Source organism: Balaenoptera borealis (assembly GCF_965194805.1).
Source record: "Balaenoptera borealis genome assembly, chromosome: 16".
NCBI classification, from domain to species: Eukaryota; Metazoa; Chordata; class Mammalia; order Artiodactyla; family Balaenopteridae; genus Balaenoptera; species Balaenoptera borealis.
In genome coordinates, this window is record NC_138872.1 from 82,772,621 (window position 1) to 82,789,234 (window position 16,614).

General features: G+C 51.9%; 1 protein-coding gene across 1 annotated transcript in view; it reads right to left on the reverse strand.

Moving 5' to 3' along the window:
* MYH16 (myosin heavy chain 16) overlaps positions 1 to 16,614 on the reverse strand; it is a 58,314-nt gene that overhangs the window by 3,130 nt on the left and 38,570 nt on the right. The window contains 18 exon segments of the mRNA XM_082360923.1: positions 283 to 510; positions 1,550 to 1,750; positions 2,294 to 2,480; positions 3,353 to 3,486; positions 4,438 to 4,641; positions 5,581 to 5,773; positions 7,796 to 7,899; positions 7,992 to 8,128; positions 9,284 to 9,500; positions 10,557 to 10,689; positions 11,991 to 12,187; positions 12,562 to 12,689; positions 13,956 to 13,988; positions 13,991 to 14,072; positions 14,954 to 15,199; positions 15,490 to 15,576; positions 16,236 to 16,286; positions 16,290 to 16,292. Of these exon segments, the coding sequence (XP_082217049.1) occupies positions 310 to 510; positions 1,550 to 1,750; positions 2,294 to 2,480; positions 3,353 to 3,486; positions 4,438 to 4,641; positions 5,581 to 5,773; positions 7,796 to 7,899; positions 7,992 to 8,128; positions 9,284 to 9,500; positions 10,557 to 10,689; positions 11,991 to 12,187; positions 12,562 to 12,689; positions 13,956 to 13,988; positions 13,991 to 14,072; positions 14,954 to 15,199; positions 15,490 to 15,576; positions 16,236 to 16,286; positions 16,290 to 16,292 (2,538 nt within the window). The 3' untranslated portion in view covers positions 283 to 309.

Here is a 16,614-nt window from a genome sequence, read left to right on the forward strand (position 1 = left end):
ACCTATCTGCCAGGCCTAGTGTGAAGGGGCATCAGACGCGGAACCTGCCTCCCAAGAGCTTCCACTCAGATGGGGGGGAGCATCACGACCACCAGCACCTGTGACACAAGTGGACAGCATCACACCTGAGAGTGCTGAGGGAGTGTTGTGGCTGAAGGGACAGGGGAGGCTTTGGGATCCCCGTTGCATAAGGTCGGGGCATGGCAGACAGGAAGCAGAGAAGTTGGAAAGAGCAAAGCAAGAGCAGGGAAGGTGAACTTGGAGCGTGGAGTCCACACCTACCGGCTGTGGGCCGGGACACGTGGCACCTCACTCCTCAGAAAGGGTTTTGGAGGTGCCTGTCTTGGACACCTGGATGATCTCCACAGAGGTGATGCCTTTGCGGGCCACGTGGTGCCTGGTGCGCAGCTTGTTCAGGGCGGTCTTCGCCATGCCCGCCCGCTCCTCGGCGTCGTCCAGCTCATGTACCGTCTTCCTATAGCGAGCCAAGGTCTGGTTGGCCTGCTCCTCCTGTGACAAAGGCACAGTGGAAAATGGGGCATAAACCTGGCTTGTCCTGGCTAAACGTGCATTGTTTTCAGTTCTACATGGACATCTTAAGAGTCTAGTCGTTCTGTAAGGCTTATTAGGAAACACAGCAGTCCTGGGTCAGGGGCATCCGCCAGGTCACCACGGACACCCACCTTCAACACTTTTAGCTGATTTTGGCTTTGACGTCCATATTTCTAAGTAAAATGTGCTCTGTTGCGGCTTCTATAATGTGTGGTTTTAGGCATTAGCTATTGGTACCCCACCATGGAAGATGTGGATTTGGTGCTTTCTTGAGCCCCCGTCACACATTTCCCACCCCCTCATCTTCCCAAGAGAGTCATAGTGTCGTTTTGGTTAGAACCGTATTTCCTGTAAGCCTGGCCCTTATTGAGCCTTTTGGGAACAGTGTTAGGTGCGTGGATGGATGATGGAGTCAACGTGGTTGTCCCAGAACTGGCAGCAAATGACAGCAGAGTCAAATATCTACATCCTGGGTGGGGGACGATGGTGGCGGCAGGTGGGCGTGCGGTCTAGGGTTGAGACTTGAAGCTGCCGTTTGCTAACCGTGTGACTTGGACTGAAATAACATAAGTATCCTACTCTGGGCTGTTTCCTCACCTGTGAAATAGGTTAAGAGTGTCAGCCTTCCTGCCTTGTGTCAAAGGGATCAAATAAGGGAAGGTCCTGGTGTTTAACCTTCTGATCAGGAGGGAGAGGCCACAAGGGGCAGTGGAAGCAGGACGGAGGCACCCAAGACCTTCCCTGGCTTTAGATCCCACCGAAGTAGGTGTTTTAGTTAGCACGGGTGTCCTCGGGGGATATTTTCATTTTTTACACGTTCTTATCTCCCGTGTGTCGTGTCTCGTCCACTCCCCATGTGATAGCGAGGATGAAGTGCTGTGGACAGGAAGCCATCTTCTGGCCAAGACTTGAGTCCTCTCCTGTGGTTCCTTCTAACCAAGGCTGGAAACCTGGGCTGGGAAGGGGGGCGAATTGGGGCCACACGGCGGGCACCCACCGCCTCCTCGATCTGCCGCTTGTAGACCTTCAGCTTGCTCTGCAGCTTCTCCACCAGCTCCTGCATGCGCTGGTTGGTCTTGTGGTCCTCCTCCGTCTGGAAGACCAGCTCTTTGAGGCGCCGCTCATGCTTCCGCAGCGTCTTGACCGTTTCCACGTGCTGTTTATGCTCTCTATCCAGCTCCGTCTCCAGTTCTTTGATCTGGGGGGTGGGGGGAGGAGGAGAGGGATGCGGCTGGGGGAACGCAGGTTTTTGAACTTCAGAGCTCAGTGGCCTTGGGCAGGGGTGTCGCGGTGTGCGCTTACTGCCCAGAGGTGAGCCCTGCCCAGGAGGGTTGGGTGGGCTCAGCCTTTCACCAGCAGGTGGTCAGATGCCTTGAGCCTCAAGTTTCCTCCTCTGGAAAATGGGGGAGGCAGGGGTGGGACAAGGTGACCGACCCCCTGGGCCCTTCCAGCTCTTGACATTCCACGAGGTAAAGACGGAGGCTCGTTTTAAGTAAGTAATAAGAGAGGAATAATGTTGGAAACAGAGACTGGGAACAGAGACAGAGGAAGAATATGGGGAACCACTCTGCTTGGGGGCTAAGGACACTCTGGGGGAAGGTGACAGGGAGAGGAGGAGGAGAGGAGACCTTTGTAGAAATAGATTAGAGGCCCAGCTCCTCATCAGACGCTTGGCACTTTTGGGGGGAAGAGACCCCCTTCCGCTCTCCTCTTTCCCTCTCTGGTTTGGTGCCGCCCTCACCCTGGCTTCCAGCTTCGTGACGGTGCGTTTCCCTCCCTTGAGGGCCAGCTGCTCAGCTGCCTCCATCTTGGCCTGCAAGTCCTTGATGGTGACCTCGCAGTTCTTCTTGACTTTCTCCAGGTGCATGCAGTGGTTCTGCTCTTGCCGGGGTTCCTCGGCCATGCGGGCAGCCTGGGCGGGGGAAGCACTGGAGCTGGAGCTGGGCCCCCATCCAGGCTCCCAGTGCCTTTGAGGGACGAGGGACCTCGTCTCCCAGCCTCTGGGACACCAAGCGGTGGACAAGAGGACCCTGGCTGACATGCTGCTGGGGTGCGGTCGAGGGGGTGCCCCACGCTCCCACGTCCCTCCGAGTGACGGGAGGAGGCAGGCGCCTGTGCTCAGAACCAGGCCGCTCAATCCCATGGACCCGCCAGCCGGCACCCTCCAGCCAGACTCTGCTGTCTCCCGCATGAGGGGCACAGCACAGAGAGCGGGAAAAACACAGGTCTGAGTAGAAAGTCCAGGGTCTGCACCCAGCCCCAGTCATTTAACCCACTTGTTCTTGTATAAAATATTCATGGAGGGCTTACAGCGTGCCGGGTACCAGTCTATGATCTCAGGACACAGCACCAAATAAGACCAACAATGTTCCTGAGCTCCTGGCATTTCAGTCAAGCCTAAGGAGCTTGACGATAAAATCTGTATTTCCTCATCTTTAAAGTGGGGCACGTAGCATCCACCACTGAGCACCCAAAGGGATACTAGGGTGAAAACACTTGGAGGCCTCCCTTGCCGACCTCCAGCCCTGAACCCCTGGGCACGGCACCCATCTTCCTTTCACTAACCCTCCCCTTAAGGCTGGTTCAAGGCTCCTCTCCTTGCCAAAATACCTGCCCAGATGAGCCCACTTCAACGGCTCCTTTGGTCTGTGTCCCCAGGCCTCATGCTCTAATCTCTTGGCTTTTCAGAAACCAAAGGAGGCGGCCTTCCCTGCCTGGGGTGGCCTGGTCGCCGGCAGGGGGCCTGGCTGGGGTGGGGGTGGGCTGCCCAGGCCCCGCCCGGCTGCGGCAGGCAGTGCACGCGCTTTCCGTCATGGCTTTCTTGGCCCTCTCGTCGACCGAGCGGGACTTGCTGATGAGCGAGTCCTGGTGCTCGTTGGAGATGCGCTGGATGTCAGACTCCAGCTTGCGCTTGACCACGAGGAGGCTTTGGTTCTGGAGGAGGAAACGAAGACATTGCCATGAGCCCGGAGTCTGCACAGCCCTTCCTGTGTCCAGGAAAAGCCACCTTCTCCCAGACCCCCAACAAGAAATGGCCCTGGGCCCCCTGCTTGGGGTGAAGGTCTCTATCCTGCATTCTTCTCTGAGTTTTAGATTAGAATTTGCATCACGCGGAGCCTGGGAAGAACATCATTTAGGCCTGGGGTGGGTGGTAGCTCTAGTACAATCCTGAACTTGGAGCTGGGAAGACCAGGTTCAAGCCCTAGTGCTTCTGCCTATGTGTCTACTTTTTACCTCTGGGATTGGTCTTTTTATCTCTAAAGTGGGGTTGTAATCCCTATATGTCCCATGTACGATTTTTCTTTTGGTGAATTCGCATGAGATGGTGAGTAAGGATGAAGCCGTGCTGCCAAAGGACTGCACTGTGAGCGGCAGGAAGCACCCGTGTCACCGCTGGGGTCCCTGGTGTTGACCATGGGTGAGCCACTCAACTCTCGGCCACAGTTTTTCATTTGTACCACGAATGTCCGACTTTGGAATATTCTAGATCCCTTCCAGTTCTGAAGTTCTATCTTCAGTACACTGGGCGGGGGGCGGGGGTAACGGTTGTCCTTAAAATTGGCTAAATCATCAGAATCTCATGAGGAGTTTCTAAAAGTTTTGATTCCCGGGGGTCCCACCACAGACTCACTGGCTCAGAATCTCCAGGGGAGAGTCTGGGAGTCTGTCTTGAAAAGCTCTGCACTGAAAAATGGTTAGGATGGTACGTTTTATGTTACGGGTTTTTTTGTTTGTTTTCTAACCATAACAGAAAGCTCGCTCTGCAGGTGCATTCTGAGGATCTGCCGAGTGGGCCTTTGAGGGGAGCCCCTGAGGTGGGGGCGCCGCCCCGGCCTCACCCCAGCGCCCCGCGTGGGAGTCCACGTGGCCGGGAGCTGCCCCCACCTGGACGCTGAGCTCACTGTGCCATTCGGTGACCTCCGCCACCTCCTGCTCCAGCAGCCTGCGGGCGCGCTCGCTGCCCTCCAGGGCCGAGCGCAGCTCGTCCAGCTCCGTCTGCAGCAGGCTCAGGCGCCGCTCCTGCAGGCTGCACTCCTCCCGCAGCTGCTCGCGCTGCCGGGCGTCCTCGTCCATCTGGACCTGCAGGTCCTGGGGGACGAGAGACCCTGGCCTGAGCCCTTCTCCCACGGCCAGGGGTTGCCCAGGCCTGAGGGTGCTATGACCTTCCTGGCCCGGGCTCAGCGGGGAGCTGGGGTGAGGGTGGGGAGGTGGAGGCCACAGGGGAAGAGAGTGCAAAGTGCAGCCCTGCCCTGGGGAGTTCAGGGTCTGGTTGATGCAGGGCCCAGGTGTCTGGAGGATCTGTCCAGCCTGGTCAGCATGAGGTCCAGGACTTCCTGATGACGAGGACCTGGTGTTTCCAGCAGGGTCTTCTCAAGGAGGCCTTCCTCAGTGACCTTTGACAGTTACACCCTGCCCTGACTAATTCCCGTCTCCCTTCTCCTGTCTTGTTCTTTCTCCATAGAACTTCTCACCATTTTTAATACTACAGTTTTATTTATTTGTTGCTTATTATTTGTCTGCAGGGAAGTTCGTTTGTTTTATCCATTCTTGTACCCCTAGCACCTAATGCAGTGCCTGGACAGGGCAGGGCTCCAGTAAACACATGTTGAATGCATGGGTCCAGCTACGCATGTGCTACAGACCAGGCTGATGACAGCAAGTGATAAAGCAGGCCTTCAGCTCTATTTAAGGTGAGTGGTCGGTATATGGGTGTTTGTTATGTTCTTTATTTTTCTATGTCTGTAATCATTTCTAATAAGTCAAAAATGATTTTAAAAAGCAAGACAGGCCCAACTTCCTGATTCCCTCCTTCCCTCTTTCCGGTGGTCCAGGATATGGATGTTGGTAGTTGGGGTCTCTCATTTATACAGTCCCCAAGTCTCCTGCTCCCTAGGCTGCCAGCCACCCCACGTGCTCGCTCTCGTGCCTTTATCCTGGCTGGACAGGCATGCCATTCGCTCCCAGTGAGCCTGCAGGCTCGGGGATGGCTGGCTTTGTGATTAGTTCTTCCTGCTCCCAGATTGCTACCTTTATTTGCTGTTGCAGCCTTTTCAGCGTCTTCACAAGTTCGCTGTTGTTCTTGTTGGCGTGGTCCAGCTGGATTTCCATCTCATTCAGGTCTGTCTCCATCTTCTTCTTGAGCCGAAGTGCCTCTGCCCGGCCCTTGGCCTCCGCCTCCAGGCTGGCCTGCAAGGATTCGATGGCCCTCTGCTGGTTCTTCCTGCAAGTCCAAGCAGAGAAGGCCTTGGCCTGCTGGGCCCACTGTTCAGGATGTGCTAAACCTCCCTAGATAAGAAGTCTCAGCAATAATGTGGATACGGCCACCATGCTGTGAGATTAAACTGTATCTCTTCTTAAAGTCTTTAAGTGGGGGAGCATCATGCTTTGGGAAAAGGAATGGAAGGTCAATGTTTACCATGTGTCTTTGTGATCTCAATTCATTTAATATGCAAAACAGCCCTGCAAGGAAACTGAGGCTCCAACATGATGAAAAACACACCAAAGATCACCCTTTAGTCCACAGTGGAGTCAGAATTCAAAGCCAGATGCTAAGGTCTCTGTTCGTTTTCATTATAAAATGTGAGCTTTGGCTATACAGGTCAGAATCTCTCTTTTCAAAGCAACAGTCAAGTGACCAAAGAAAAAAATAGATAAATTGGACTTCATCAAAATTTAAGACTTTTGTGCTTCAAGGCATATTATCAATAAAGTGAAAAGACAACCCACAGAATGGGAGAAAATATTTGCAAATCATATATCTGATAAGGGTCTAGTATCCAGAATAAATAAAGAACTCTTAAAATCAACAATAAAAAGATAGATAACCCAGTTTTTGGGAAAGAACTTGAATGGACATTTCTCCAAACCAGATATGTAGCTGGTCAATAAGCACATAAAAGATACTCAGCATCATTAGCCATCATGGAAATGCAATTCACGTCCACCAGGATGGCTATAATCAAATGGCTACTCTAAGTACTTCATATAAATGGAATCATACAGTATTTGTCTTCTTGTGACTGGCTTATTTCATGTAGCATAATGTCCTCAAGGTTCATTCATGTTACAGCATGTGTCAGAATTTCCTTCCTTTTTAAGGCTGAATAATATTCCACTGTATGGATGGACCACATTTTGTGTATCTATTCATTCATCACTGGGCATTTTGGTTGCTTCCCCACTTTTGCTACTATGAATAACGCTGCAATGAACTTGGGTGTACAAATATCTCTTTGAGACCCTGATTTTAATTCGTCTGGGTATATACTCAGAAGTGGAATTGCTGGATCGTATGGTAATTCTATTTAAAAAAATTTGAGGAATCTCCATACTGTTTTCCACAGCAGCTCTACCATTATTTTACATTCCCACCAACAGTGTACAAGGGTTCCAATTTCTCCACATCCTTGCCAACACTTGTTATTTTCTGTTTTTTGGATAGTAGCTATCCTAATGGAAGAGAGGTGGTATCTCGTAGTTTTGATTTGTATTTCCCTAATGACTAATGATACTGAGCATCTTTCCATGTACTTGTTGGCCATTTGTATATCTTCTTTGGAGAAATGTCTATTCGAGTCCTTTACCCATTTTTTTTAAAAAAACTTTTATTGAAGTATAGTTGATTTACAGTGTTGTGTTAATTTCTGCTGTACAGCAAAGTGATTCAGTAATACATATATATACATTCTTTTTCATGTTCTTTTCCATTATGGTTTATTACAGGATATGGACTATAGTTCCCTGTGCTATACAGTAGGACATTGTTGTTTATCCATTCTATATGTTTGCATCTGCTAATATCAAACTCCCAATCCATCTCTCCCCCACCTCTCCTCCCCCTTGGCAACCACAAGTCTGTTCTCTACATCTCTGAGTCTATTTCTGTTTCGTAAATAAGTTCATTTGTATCATATTTCAGATTCCACATGTAAGTGATATCATGTGGTATTTGTCTTTCTCCTTCTGATTTACTTCACTACCCATTTTTGAATTGGGTTATTATCTCATGGGGTTTTGTGATGAATCACTAAAGTACTATATTTCTAAGTGTAAACCAGAGAGTGCCACATTAGTATAAGATACCATCATTATTCCCATTTCACAGATGAGGAAACAGGTTCAGAGAGGCTCACCTAAATTGCCCAAGCTCACACATGACTGGTATGTGGCCGAGACCCAGGTTTCTGGACTCTGCTCCATCATGCTACCTAGACTCAGTCTCCTGCCCCATCAGCCGTCATACCTCGTAGCTTCAAATTCCTCTTCTTTCTCGTGGATTCTCCGGTCGATATCAGCTTTCACCTGAGCCAGTTCCAGCTGAATTCGAATCACCTTGCTCTCTTCAACCTGCCAGGAATATAAACATCAGTCTTCCTGGCCCAGCAGGTGTGTGGTCCCTGGCCAAGGTCCAGCCCCCAATGTGATGACCACATGGTTACCTCCAGGGAAGACTCAGCTTCCTCCAGGGCCACCTGGAGTTCTTCCTTCTCAATCTCCAATTTTTTCTTCATTTTCTGCAGCTCATGTATACTCCGTCCTCCCTCACCCAGCTGATCAATCAGTTCCTTTATCTCCTCTGAGAAAGGAATATTCTTGTTAACAAGAAGCAATATTCTTGTTAACAAGAAGAATATTCTTGTGAACAAGCAGCATGAGGACTACCGGCTTCCCGGGGTGGTGGCATGTGACACAGTTATTCCTCCATCTTTTCTCACCTGCACCAGGAGCTGATAGGGGTGGAGGCAGTGACCCTCAGCAGCACCTGATCATAACCCCACCCCCCCTTTTCCTTCCTCTCCTAGTCCAGTCAACCTATATCTGGTTCAGCTCTTCCTCCCCAATCTTTAACTTGTATTTACTTTATGCCCAAGTCCTTCCGTGCTTACACTTCTGAAACTAAGAAAGCAGAGGCCTCAAACACTTGACTCTCAAGATTATCTCCTGTAAGCAGAAAGCTCCTATGGGAGTGACTCATAGGACCTTGGGCAGCTTTGGGGACAATCAAGGACCATCTTTTTCTACGTTCCATTGCAGTAATGCTACATCAACCCCCCCGGGACTCAAATACAACCCTGGGGAGGAAGCAGGGTGGGGCAGCCCGGATTGAGGAAACCCTGCATTGACTGAGTTTTCATTTCTGCCACTCAGCAGAACAGGGACCCCAAAACAGTTCTTCAAAAATGGAAAAAAAGTGACATCTCTTGAACACGGAGTTTGTGTTTAGAAAAACCACAAAAACAAATAATACAAATTTCATGTGGCAAGATTATCTTTAAGAGATAACCAACACTTTTCAAGCAATATCCAACAATGAAATTCCAGCCTGAGACTCCTATATGTAAGAAACACATATGCATACACATATTATTTACATATGGTAGATGGAAGGGCTCAATATCTAAAACCTCCTGAGCCCTTATTTGACCAGCTACTCTACTGAGCGAAGACTTAAGACGTTTTTATCTTATTTCATTGCAACAGCCTTACACGGAAGGCAGTATTATTTCCCCATTTTACAGGTGAGACACAGAAGAACTAGGTAACTCACCTGCCTGAAGTTATACTGCTGAATGCCCACATGCTTTGACCAAGTGCTTGCCAGCCAGTCAGCAAACACTGATTGTGCACCTACTATGCACTGGGTGCTCAGACCCATGACGTGAAGGGGCGGGGGGGTGGGTCCGGCTGTGTCCTCGTCCCTGCAGGCCTGTCCATCTGCCCCCAGACTCACCCTGCAGGGTCTTGTTCTCCTTCCTCACCGACTCCAGGTGCTCCAGGGACTCCTTGTAGACGGTCTTGATCTTGAAGCTCTCGGTCATGTACACGCGGCACTCCTTCTGGGAGGCGTCCGCCTCCACCTGCAGCTCCTCGCACTTCCGCTGCCACTCAGCCAGCATCTTGTCAAAGACCCGCTGCCTCTTGTCCAGGGCGGCGGCCGCGGCGTTGGCCTGGGGTGAGGTGGGGATGGAGTCAGGGGGCTGCCTTTCCTGTGCCTTTCCCCTCCGTCTGCCCCCTCCCTTCCTTCCCTCTACCTCTCCAGTAACTCTGGTGACCCCAGACTTCTTCGAATGGGGATAGAATTCAACATTTGTGGCACAAGCACAGAACAGGGAGTCCAGAAATAATTATGTTTCGGTTCCAGAACATCTACTACTATACGTGTGACCTTGGGCAGCCCACCTTATTTTCCCAGGTGAGGGTTTTCTCAGGTGTAAAAGGAGGGATCTGGGCCACAACAGCCTTCCCAGATTTATGATGTTCACCTAACTCCCCATAACGTATTTCTCTATAACATACTAATATATACTATATATCATTGCCCAACTCAGAGATGGGTGGGTATTATTTTTCTTGTGAATCAAAGCTCGTTATTCCTAGACATTATTTTCACAGCCCTTCCATCTTTTTCATAACTCCTGGCAACTTTGTATTTGCTGCTGCACAATATTAGATGTTGTAAATTTCTGCTTAATTTCTTCTTCTTTTTTTTTCTGCTTAACTTCTTAATTTGCAGGGAGCAAAAACCTTCTTGGGGTTTTAGGACTTTTTTCCCCCAAAGCCTCTCACATGGCTATGACCTTATCTGGACCAAGACTGGGTTGGTGTGTGCCAGTGGAAATCTTATTTAATTCTGCTAAAGACTGGCGAATCAGTCTGAACTAGGGATGCAAACGGGACTATTTAGCCACACAAAGTGTGTGGGACATGGTTTGCAGAAGAGAAAGGGGAACAGGGGCAATAGGTTCCTGGACTTCCTGGGACTGAGTTTTATCCTTGTCACGGACCTATTTAAATAGTGGCTGGTTGAGTTAAGATCTCAGAATCATGAGCATGTTGACACACGTTCAAGCAGTGAACAGCGGGCTTGACTGCAAATCCTGTTCTCCACCCTCTTGGGCCACCTGTTCCTTCTTTGCTAACCCAACATGTGACAGTCTCATCCAGCTTCCCGTGGGCTGTTGGACCCGGCAAATGGTCAGCCTTGGAGCATTTGGCCCTCTGACCTTCTCCAAGTCGATGGTGAGGTCCTCGACTTCTGCCTGGAGTCTCTGTTTGTTTTTCTCGAGGGAGGCGGCTCGGGCCTGGGCGGCTTCGGCCGTCTCTTCTGCCTCCTGGAGCCTGGCGGCCAGTTTTCTCCTGTGGATGAGAGCAAGAGAGGCCATCAAGGAAACATAGGCACCCACGGGCAGGCGGCCCCAGCATGGCGCCGAGCTCTGGTGTCACAATGGAGAAGATGCAGATAAAAAGGGGGGTGTTGGGAACAGAGCAACCAGTGTCCAGTCATCCATTCCACAAATATTCATTGTTTCTACTCAGTGCCAAGTCCTGTTCTAGGCGTTAGGGAAACAGCAGTGAATAAAACAGACTAAGATCCCTGCCCTCATAAAACTTCTGTTCTAGAGGGGGGACAGAAAACACAACAAAATGACATAAGCACTACGGGAAAAATAAAGCAGGGAGGGGACACATATGCAAAGGCAAGGACCCTGTGGGTGTCTGGGGAAGAGGTTCCAGGCAGAGAGAGGGGAGGGTTTGAAATGGAGGTTTAGCTCGGAGTGAGAGCCTGGGGTGGGACCAGGCAGCCCCCGTAGCTCTCAATAGAAAATATTAGAAAAGGGCTGGAGGGCAGGAGGTGGAGCTGCAGGAAGGCAGGTGTAGGCTCAGCGAATAAAGAGCTCCAGATAAAGATTGATGTCAGCTGGAAGGCACTGCGCTTACTGCTGTCACCACAAATTCCAGTGGATGGAAGGCACCAGTGGCAGGCTGGGGTCCCCTCCCCGCCTGGCACCGGGGGCTCACACGCAGGCCTTCCCTGGGTGCCCTGGCCCACGGGCACCCACGCCAGCCTCTTCTTGTGCAAGAGGGCAGCTCTGAGCCACGTTCACGTGTCCACTCTTGTTTCCTCAGGCCCGTCAAGCAGAGTGTTTGTGTCTCTAGTTTGTGAAGGAAGAAAGCTCAAAGGACTTGGGGGCATTCGCCACAGAGCTGGGGAACTGGCTGAGGGGGGACCTCTGCCGCTGAGCGTGGCCCGTGTCCTCCCAGCATCACTGAGGGGCCTCACCCCAGTCCCGCCAGGCCCGTGGAAGCTTCCTGAGCACTTCAGAGGCAGAGAAGCCCTGCCTGGAGGCAGATCCCGCCCCCCACCCATCCTGACTTCCCAGCAGGGAGCCTGAGCATTTCTGGGCAGAAGATGTAGGTAAGAGAGCCCTTGAAGAGGGAAGCTGAAGGCAGTGGGGCATGCAGTGCGTGAGCTGGTGAGGGCACGAAGTGGGCTCCCTGTCCTGACACTCGTGCCCCCTTTAAGAGGAGCCCCTGAACTGCCCTCTCCTGGGTGTGGCCCTGGCGTCAGCTGTGGCTGTTGTGCTCAGACCCCCACCTCGCACCCACCCGCCAACCCGCTGGCCTCCCCGGCCCTCCTGGCGCAGGGTGACGCTCACTTGGTCTCCTCCAGCTCCTCGGTCCTCTGGATGGCGTCCGTCTCGTACTTGGTCCTCCAGGTGGTCACCTCGGTGTTGAGTTTGGACACGAGGCGCTGCAGCTCCGACTTGCCTCCCTGCTCCTCCTCCAGTTGCTCCTTCAGCAGGTCCAGGTCGTGCTTGGTGTTGGCGAGACTCACCACGGCTGTGCTGCGCGACTGCGGTGACCAGACCAGCCTGTCAGGGCGCCCCCAGTCTCTGTGGCACCCAGGGCCATCACTTAGAGATACATGACATCGGATCAACACTGCAGCAAGTAAAGGCGGGGCGGGGGGTGGGGGGGAAGACACAGGAGTCTACAATCCAAACCACCAGGGTTTAACTTTCCTTGATTTCTTCCAATTACTATCCACAAGGATACGTAATTTCGTTAATTTCATTTAGTCGCACATATAGCGTACTCTGGTTTTGTTGTTAACTCTTTTACTTGCTGTGGAATCAAATATTTTTCATGTTCCGTCTACATCTTCATAACATATGACTTTCTTCAAGGAGGCAGCTCTGTCACCCCCTACCTCACCCCCAAACCAACCTTGGACTCTTCATCCAGCTGCCTCTTGTAATCGTCCACCTGTGATGTCAGGGGCGTCTTTATCCTCAGGATCTGATTAAGCTGGCTCTGGGATTCTTCGTATTCCCGGCTCAGTTCACTGTTTTCAGCTGGACGAGAAGGGAAGGGAGACGCGTTGGGTGGAGAACTAGCTCCCCCGCCAGATCCTAAGCCTTGCTCCCAAAGTACCCATCAATATGGTGGCTTGGCCAGCTGAGCTGGAATGGGGAGCACGGCGACCACCACATCAGCTGCCCGAATCAAGTGGGCCCAGGAGGGGAGCAAGTGCCCAAGGGTCGCCACCATCCAGGTGATTTGCATGGGATAAGCGGCTTCAGATAACGAAGCCCCTGGCAGGAGATACAGCAAAGAAGTTTGGAGAAAACAGTCGGGCTGAGAGTGTTTACTTTGAAAAATGCATTTGTCACGGTCCCAGAACCTACACTCCTGTGAGGACTGATTTCTGGAGCCAGAGGCCAGGAGAAGGTGCATGAGCCAGAGGACCAGCAAGGGTTCCCAGTTCTGCCCTGTATCGTTGGTTTTGTGACCGTGGGCAAGTCACTTCACCTCACTGAGTTTCACTCTTCTTATCCATCAAATGGGGATATTGATTTTAAAAAGTATTCAGAATGTGGAAAATAAGGCCAAAGGAGGTTCTCTGGTGTCAAACGAGAGTGTTGTCTAACTGGTGTGCCTCAGGAGTGTTAACTTCTCGAAGGAAATGCACCTTTGCTTGACTTAACTGTTGACCCCTCTTTAGAGCCCAGACTCTGCGAAGTCAGATGTTAACTTGCATATTGATGAGTTGCAAATTATTTTTGACCTAGAGATGCAGAGAATTTCTTCTGGAAGAAAAAACCCCACATCAAACCTAGAGGTTGCAGTATTATTGCCACATAGGACATGAACCAGTTTTGCATCTAACTCAGCAGAGTTACTGAAACGTTCCTTTCCCGACTGGCTATGTAAATCTCGGTCCCCTCAGGTGCTTTTCAAAAGCAGTTTTACCATTTTTCTGGTTCCCTCATTAGTGACAAGTGTTCGCTTTACGGTAGTAGGCAGGTCATGCTTTAAAATGTTTGAAAATTGTGTTTTGTCCATATTACTGCTTCTCCCACTGATCTCACGAGGTGATTGAGAGAACTGATATGAAAATGTTTTGGATAGATAGTGTTCCCTGTTTTACACTGTAAAGATGTTACTTGGAGCACTCAGTGGGTGGAAGAAAATCTTCTCGTCTCGTCACAGGGGATGTGGATTTTCCAAGGTCAAGGAAGCTCTGGGAGGGCACCCAGGTCCTCTTTCAGTTTCCTTGAGGATCCCCGCTCCTTTCCATGCGCTGTTCCTTAGGAAGCTGCGGGGAGGGGAGAGCTCACCTTGGAGGCGGGTCCTGATGGCGTTGACTTCGCCTGGTTCCGCTCCAGCTCAGCCACCTTGGCATTGGCCTCTGATAAGTTATCTTCCAGCTTTCGGACATGGGCCTCGGAGTTCATCTGCTCAGGGAGAACGAACCCAGTGGGGAAATGGGGAGGCCCAGGCCAGGCCCTCCCTGCTTCCCAGCTGCGCTGCCCTAGTGCAGCCTCCCAGGCCACCTGCCTCATCCTTCTAGAACATCCCTGTCTCAGAAACCTCCAGCGGCTCACCATTTTCTATCAACATAAGCCCAGAGCCTTTGGGTTGGCACACAACCCCTCACTTCCGGGCCCCTGCCGACCTCACCCAATAGGAAAATGCCGGGAGCCAGTTAATTTGAGGAAAAATACCAGCATTAGAGCAGACGTCTGCAGATAAAACAGGAACTATGAAGATGCCTCGTGCGTGTCTGAAGTTTGGAGACACTAATTGGCTGGGGCCTGGACCCGCAAAGTATCATCCCTGCTCACCTTCGGAGCACCTCCCGCCACTTCCCTTGTGTCACAAGAAGACTCTTCCTGTGGCAGGGGCTGGATAAATGCATGTTGAGTGGCTTAATTTTACTTTAATTGTACTTAATTTTCTCTTGCCACATATCACTTTTTCATTGTGGCAATGATTGTTTCTCCTACTAAGTCTCCAACTCCTGGAGGATATAGTCATACTAATGTCATGATGACCCTAATAGCTCACATTTATTGAGCTTTTCTTACGTGCCAGGAACTGTCGTAGCCCTAACAACAGCACTATGAGGTGGGGATTATCATTATTCCCCATTTTACAGATGGGGAAACCGAGGCACGGTTAGGTTGTGCACCTTGGCCAAGGTTATACACACAGCCAGTGGGGTCTGTGACGGGTCCTTCTTGGTTCCCTTCACAGCATCCAGAATGGGCCTCGGGCCTGTCGGGGGGCTCAGGGGATATTATTCGTGAAGGCTCTGCGGGGTGTACCCCCTCACCTTGGACTTCTGTATGGTCTCCACGCTGGCGTTGAGGTCGTCGATCTCGGCCTTCATGACCTGCTTGTCCTTCTCCAGCTTGGACTTGACCCTCTGCAGGTTCTCCACGCGCTTGGTCAGCTCGGCCATGGAGTCTGCGTGCTTCTTGCGCAGCGTGGAGGCCGCTGCCTCGCTCTGCAGAGCCGCCTCCTCCAGCTCCCGCCGCAGCTTCAGCAGCTCGGCCTCCCGCTTGCGGTTCTGCTCGATCTGGGGCGGAGCAAAAGCAGGGCTCGCGGGCTGGCCGGTGCTGGCCTCCCTGGGGCATTCGGTCCAAATCCCACCTGCCTCCACTGAACTGAGGAGCCCCAGAAGAAAGTGGACTGAACCAGCCCCCTCTTGCGTGTTCTTTATCATTGATTGGTTTCTCCTCAAGGGAGCCCCGGGAATTCAGCAAGAACTAACTGGTCTTTATCCCCCTGCTCATCGTCCAGCATTTTTTTTCTCCCTGCAGGCAGGCAGGCAGGAATCGGGGTTCCTGGACACCCCGAGGATGGTACCTGAGCAGACGTGGCTCCCCCAGCCTCTTCCAGCCTGTCACTGAGGTCTTCGAGGTCTCGGGACAGGTCACTGCGTTGTTTCTCCACCTGGGGGGAGATGGGATGACACTGACCTTGGCCGTCCAAGAGCCCCTGTTTCTCTGGTAAGGATTGTGATGACCGCCTGGCGTCTGTGAGGCCAGGGCCCTGCGCTTGGGGAGCTCTGCACTCTGCCCGTCACCCCCCACACTCAGCAGAGGATGCTGTCTGTCCTCTTCCCTGCACTGGGGGGGGCCTTAGTGCCCATCCTGCCCCCCAGCCCAGCTGGGCTGAAGCTGGAGTTAGGTGTGTTACGATCCGTCTCCCTACAGGATCCCTGCCCTCAAGCCTCCCTCCACTCCTGGCTCTTCCTTTCACACCTTTGTACCTGTGCACATAAGTGCTATTTGATTCCCTTTGCCTAGAAACTCCTCCCTGCCTCAGCCTGTTGAATTCAGTCTTCCAGTTCCCAGGCTAACATTGCCCACTCTCCGTGGACCGCACAACAAAGAGCATCTGTGCCTCTTGTGTCGTCATTAATGGGCACGTGTAGCACAGTGCCTGGCACACAGTAGGTGCTCAAGAAACAACGAGGCCTTTCCAACCAGAACCCCATCCTCCTCTCTACTGGTTTCCCAGCAGGAGTTTCTGCTCGTGGTTGGATTGTGGCTTCACTGGGTCCTTTGCCTCAGGAAAGGAGGCAGGAAGCATAGACGCGTCTCACTTACCTTGGCTCTCATTGCCCTCTCAGCCTCCAGCTTTTCCTCCAGCTCCTCGATTCAGGCCTAGCAGGCAAATAAGCAGACAGAGCAGGGCATTTATCTCTCCTGGGTGAAGTTAGAGACCTACCCACTGGCCTTTTAGAATGAAAATGATCGAAGGCAGCTAAGTGTATGCGGGATGCTGTCAAAAACAGAGGGAAGCGGGGCACAGAGAGTGTGTGCAATGGCCCTGAGGCAGGAGGGAGGCTGGGGTGTGTGAGACCCCGCAAGGGGCCAGAGGGGCTGGACGGAATGGTGGGGGATCGGTGGGTGACGAGCCAGGGAGGGAGCAGGGGCTATTGTGGAGGGCCCTGTGGCCACTGTGGGGACTCGGAATTTATCCCAG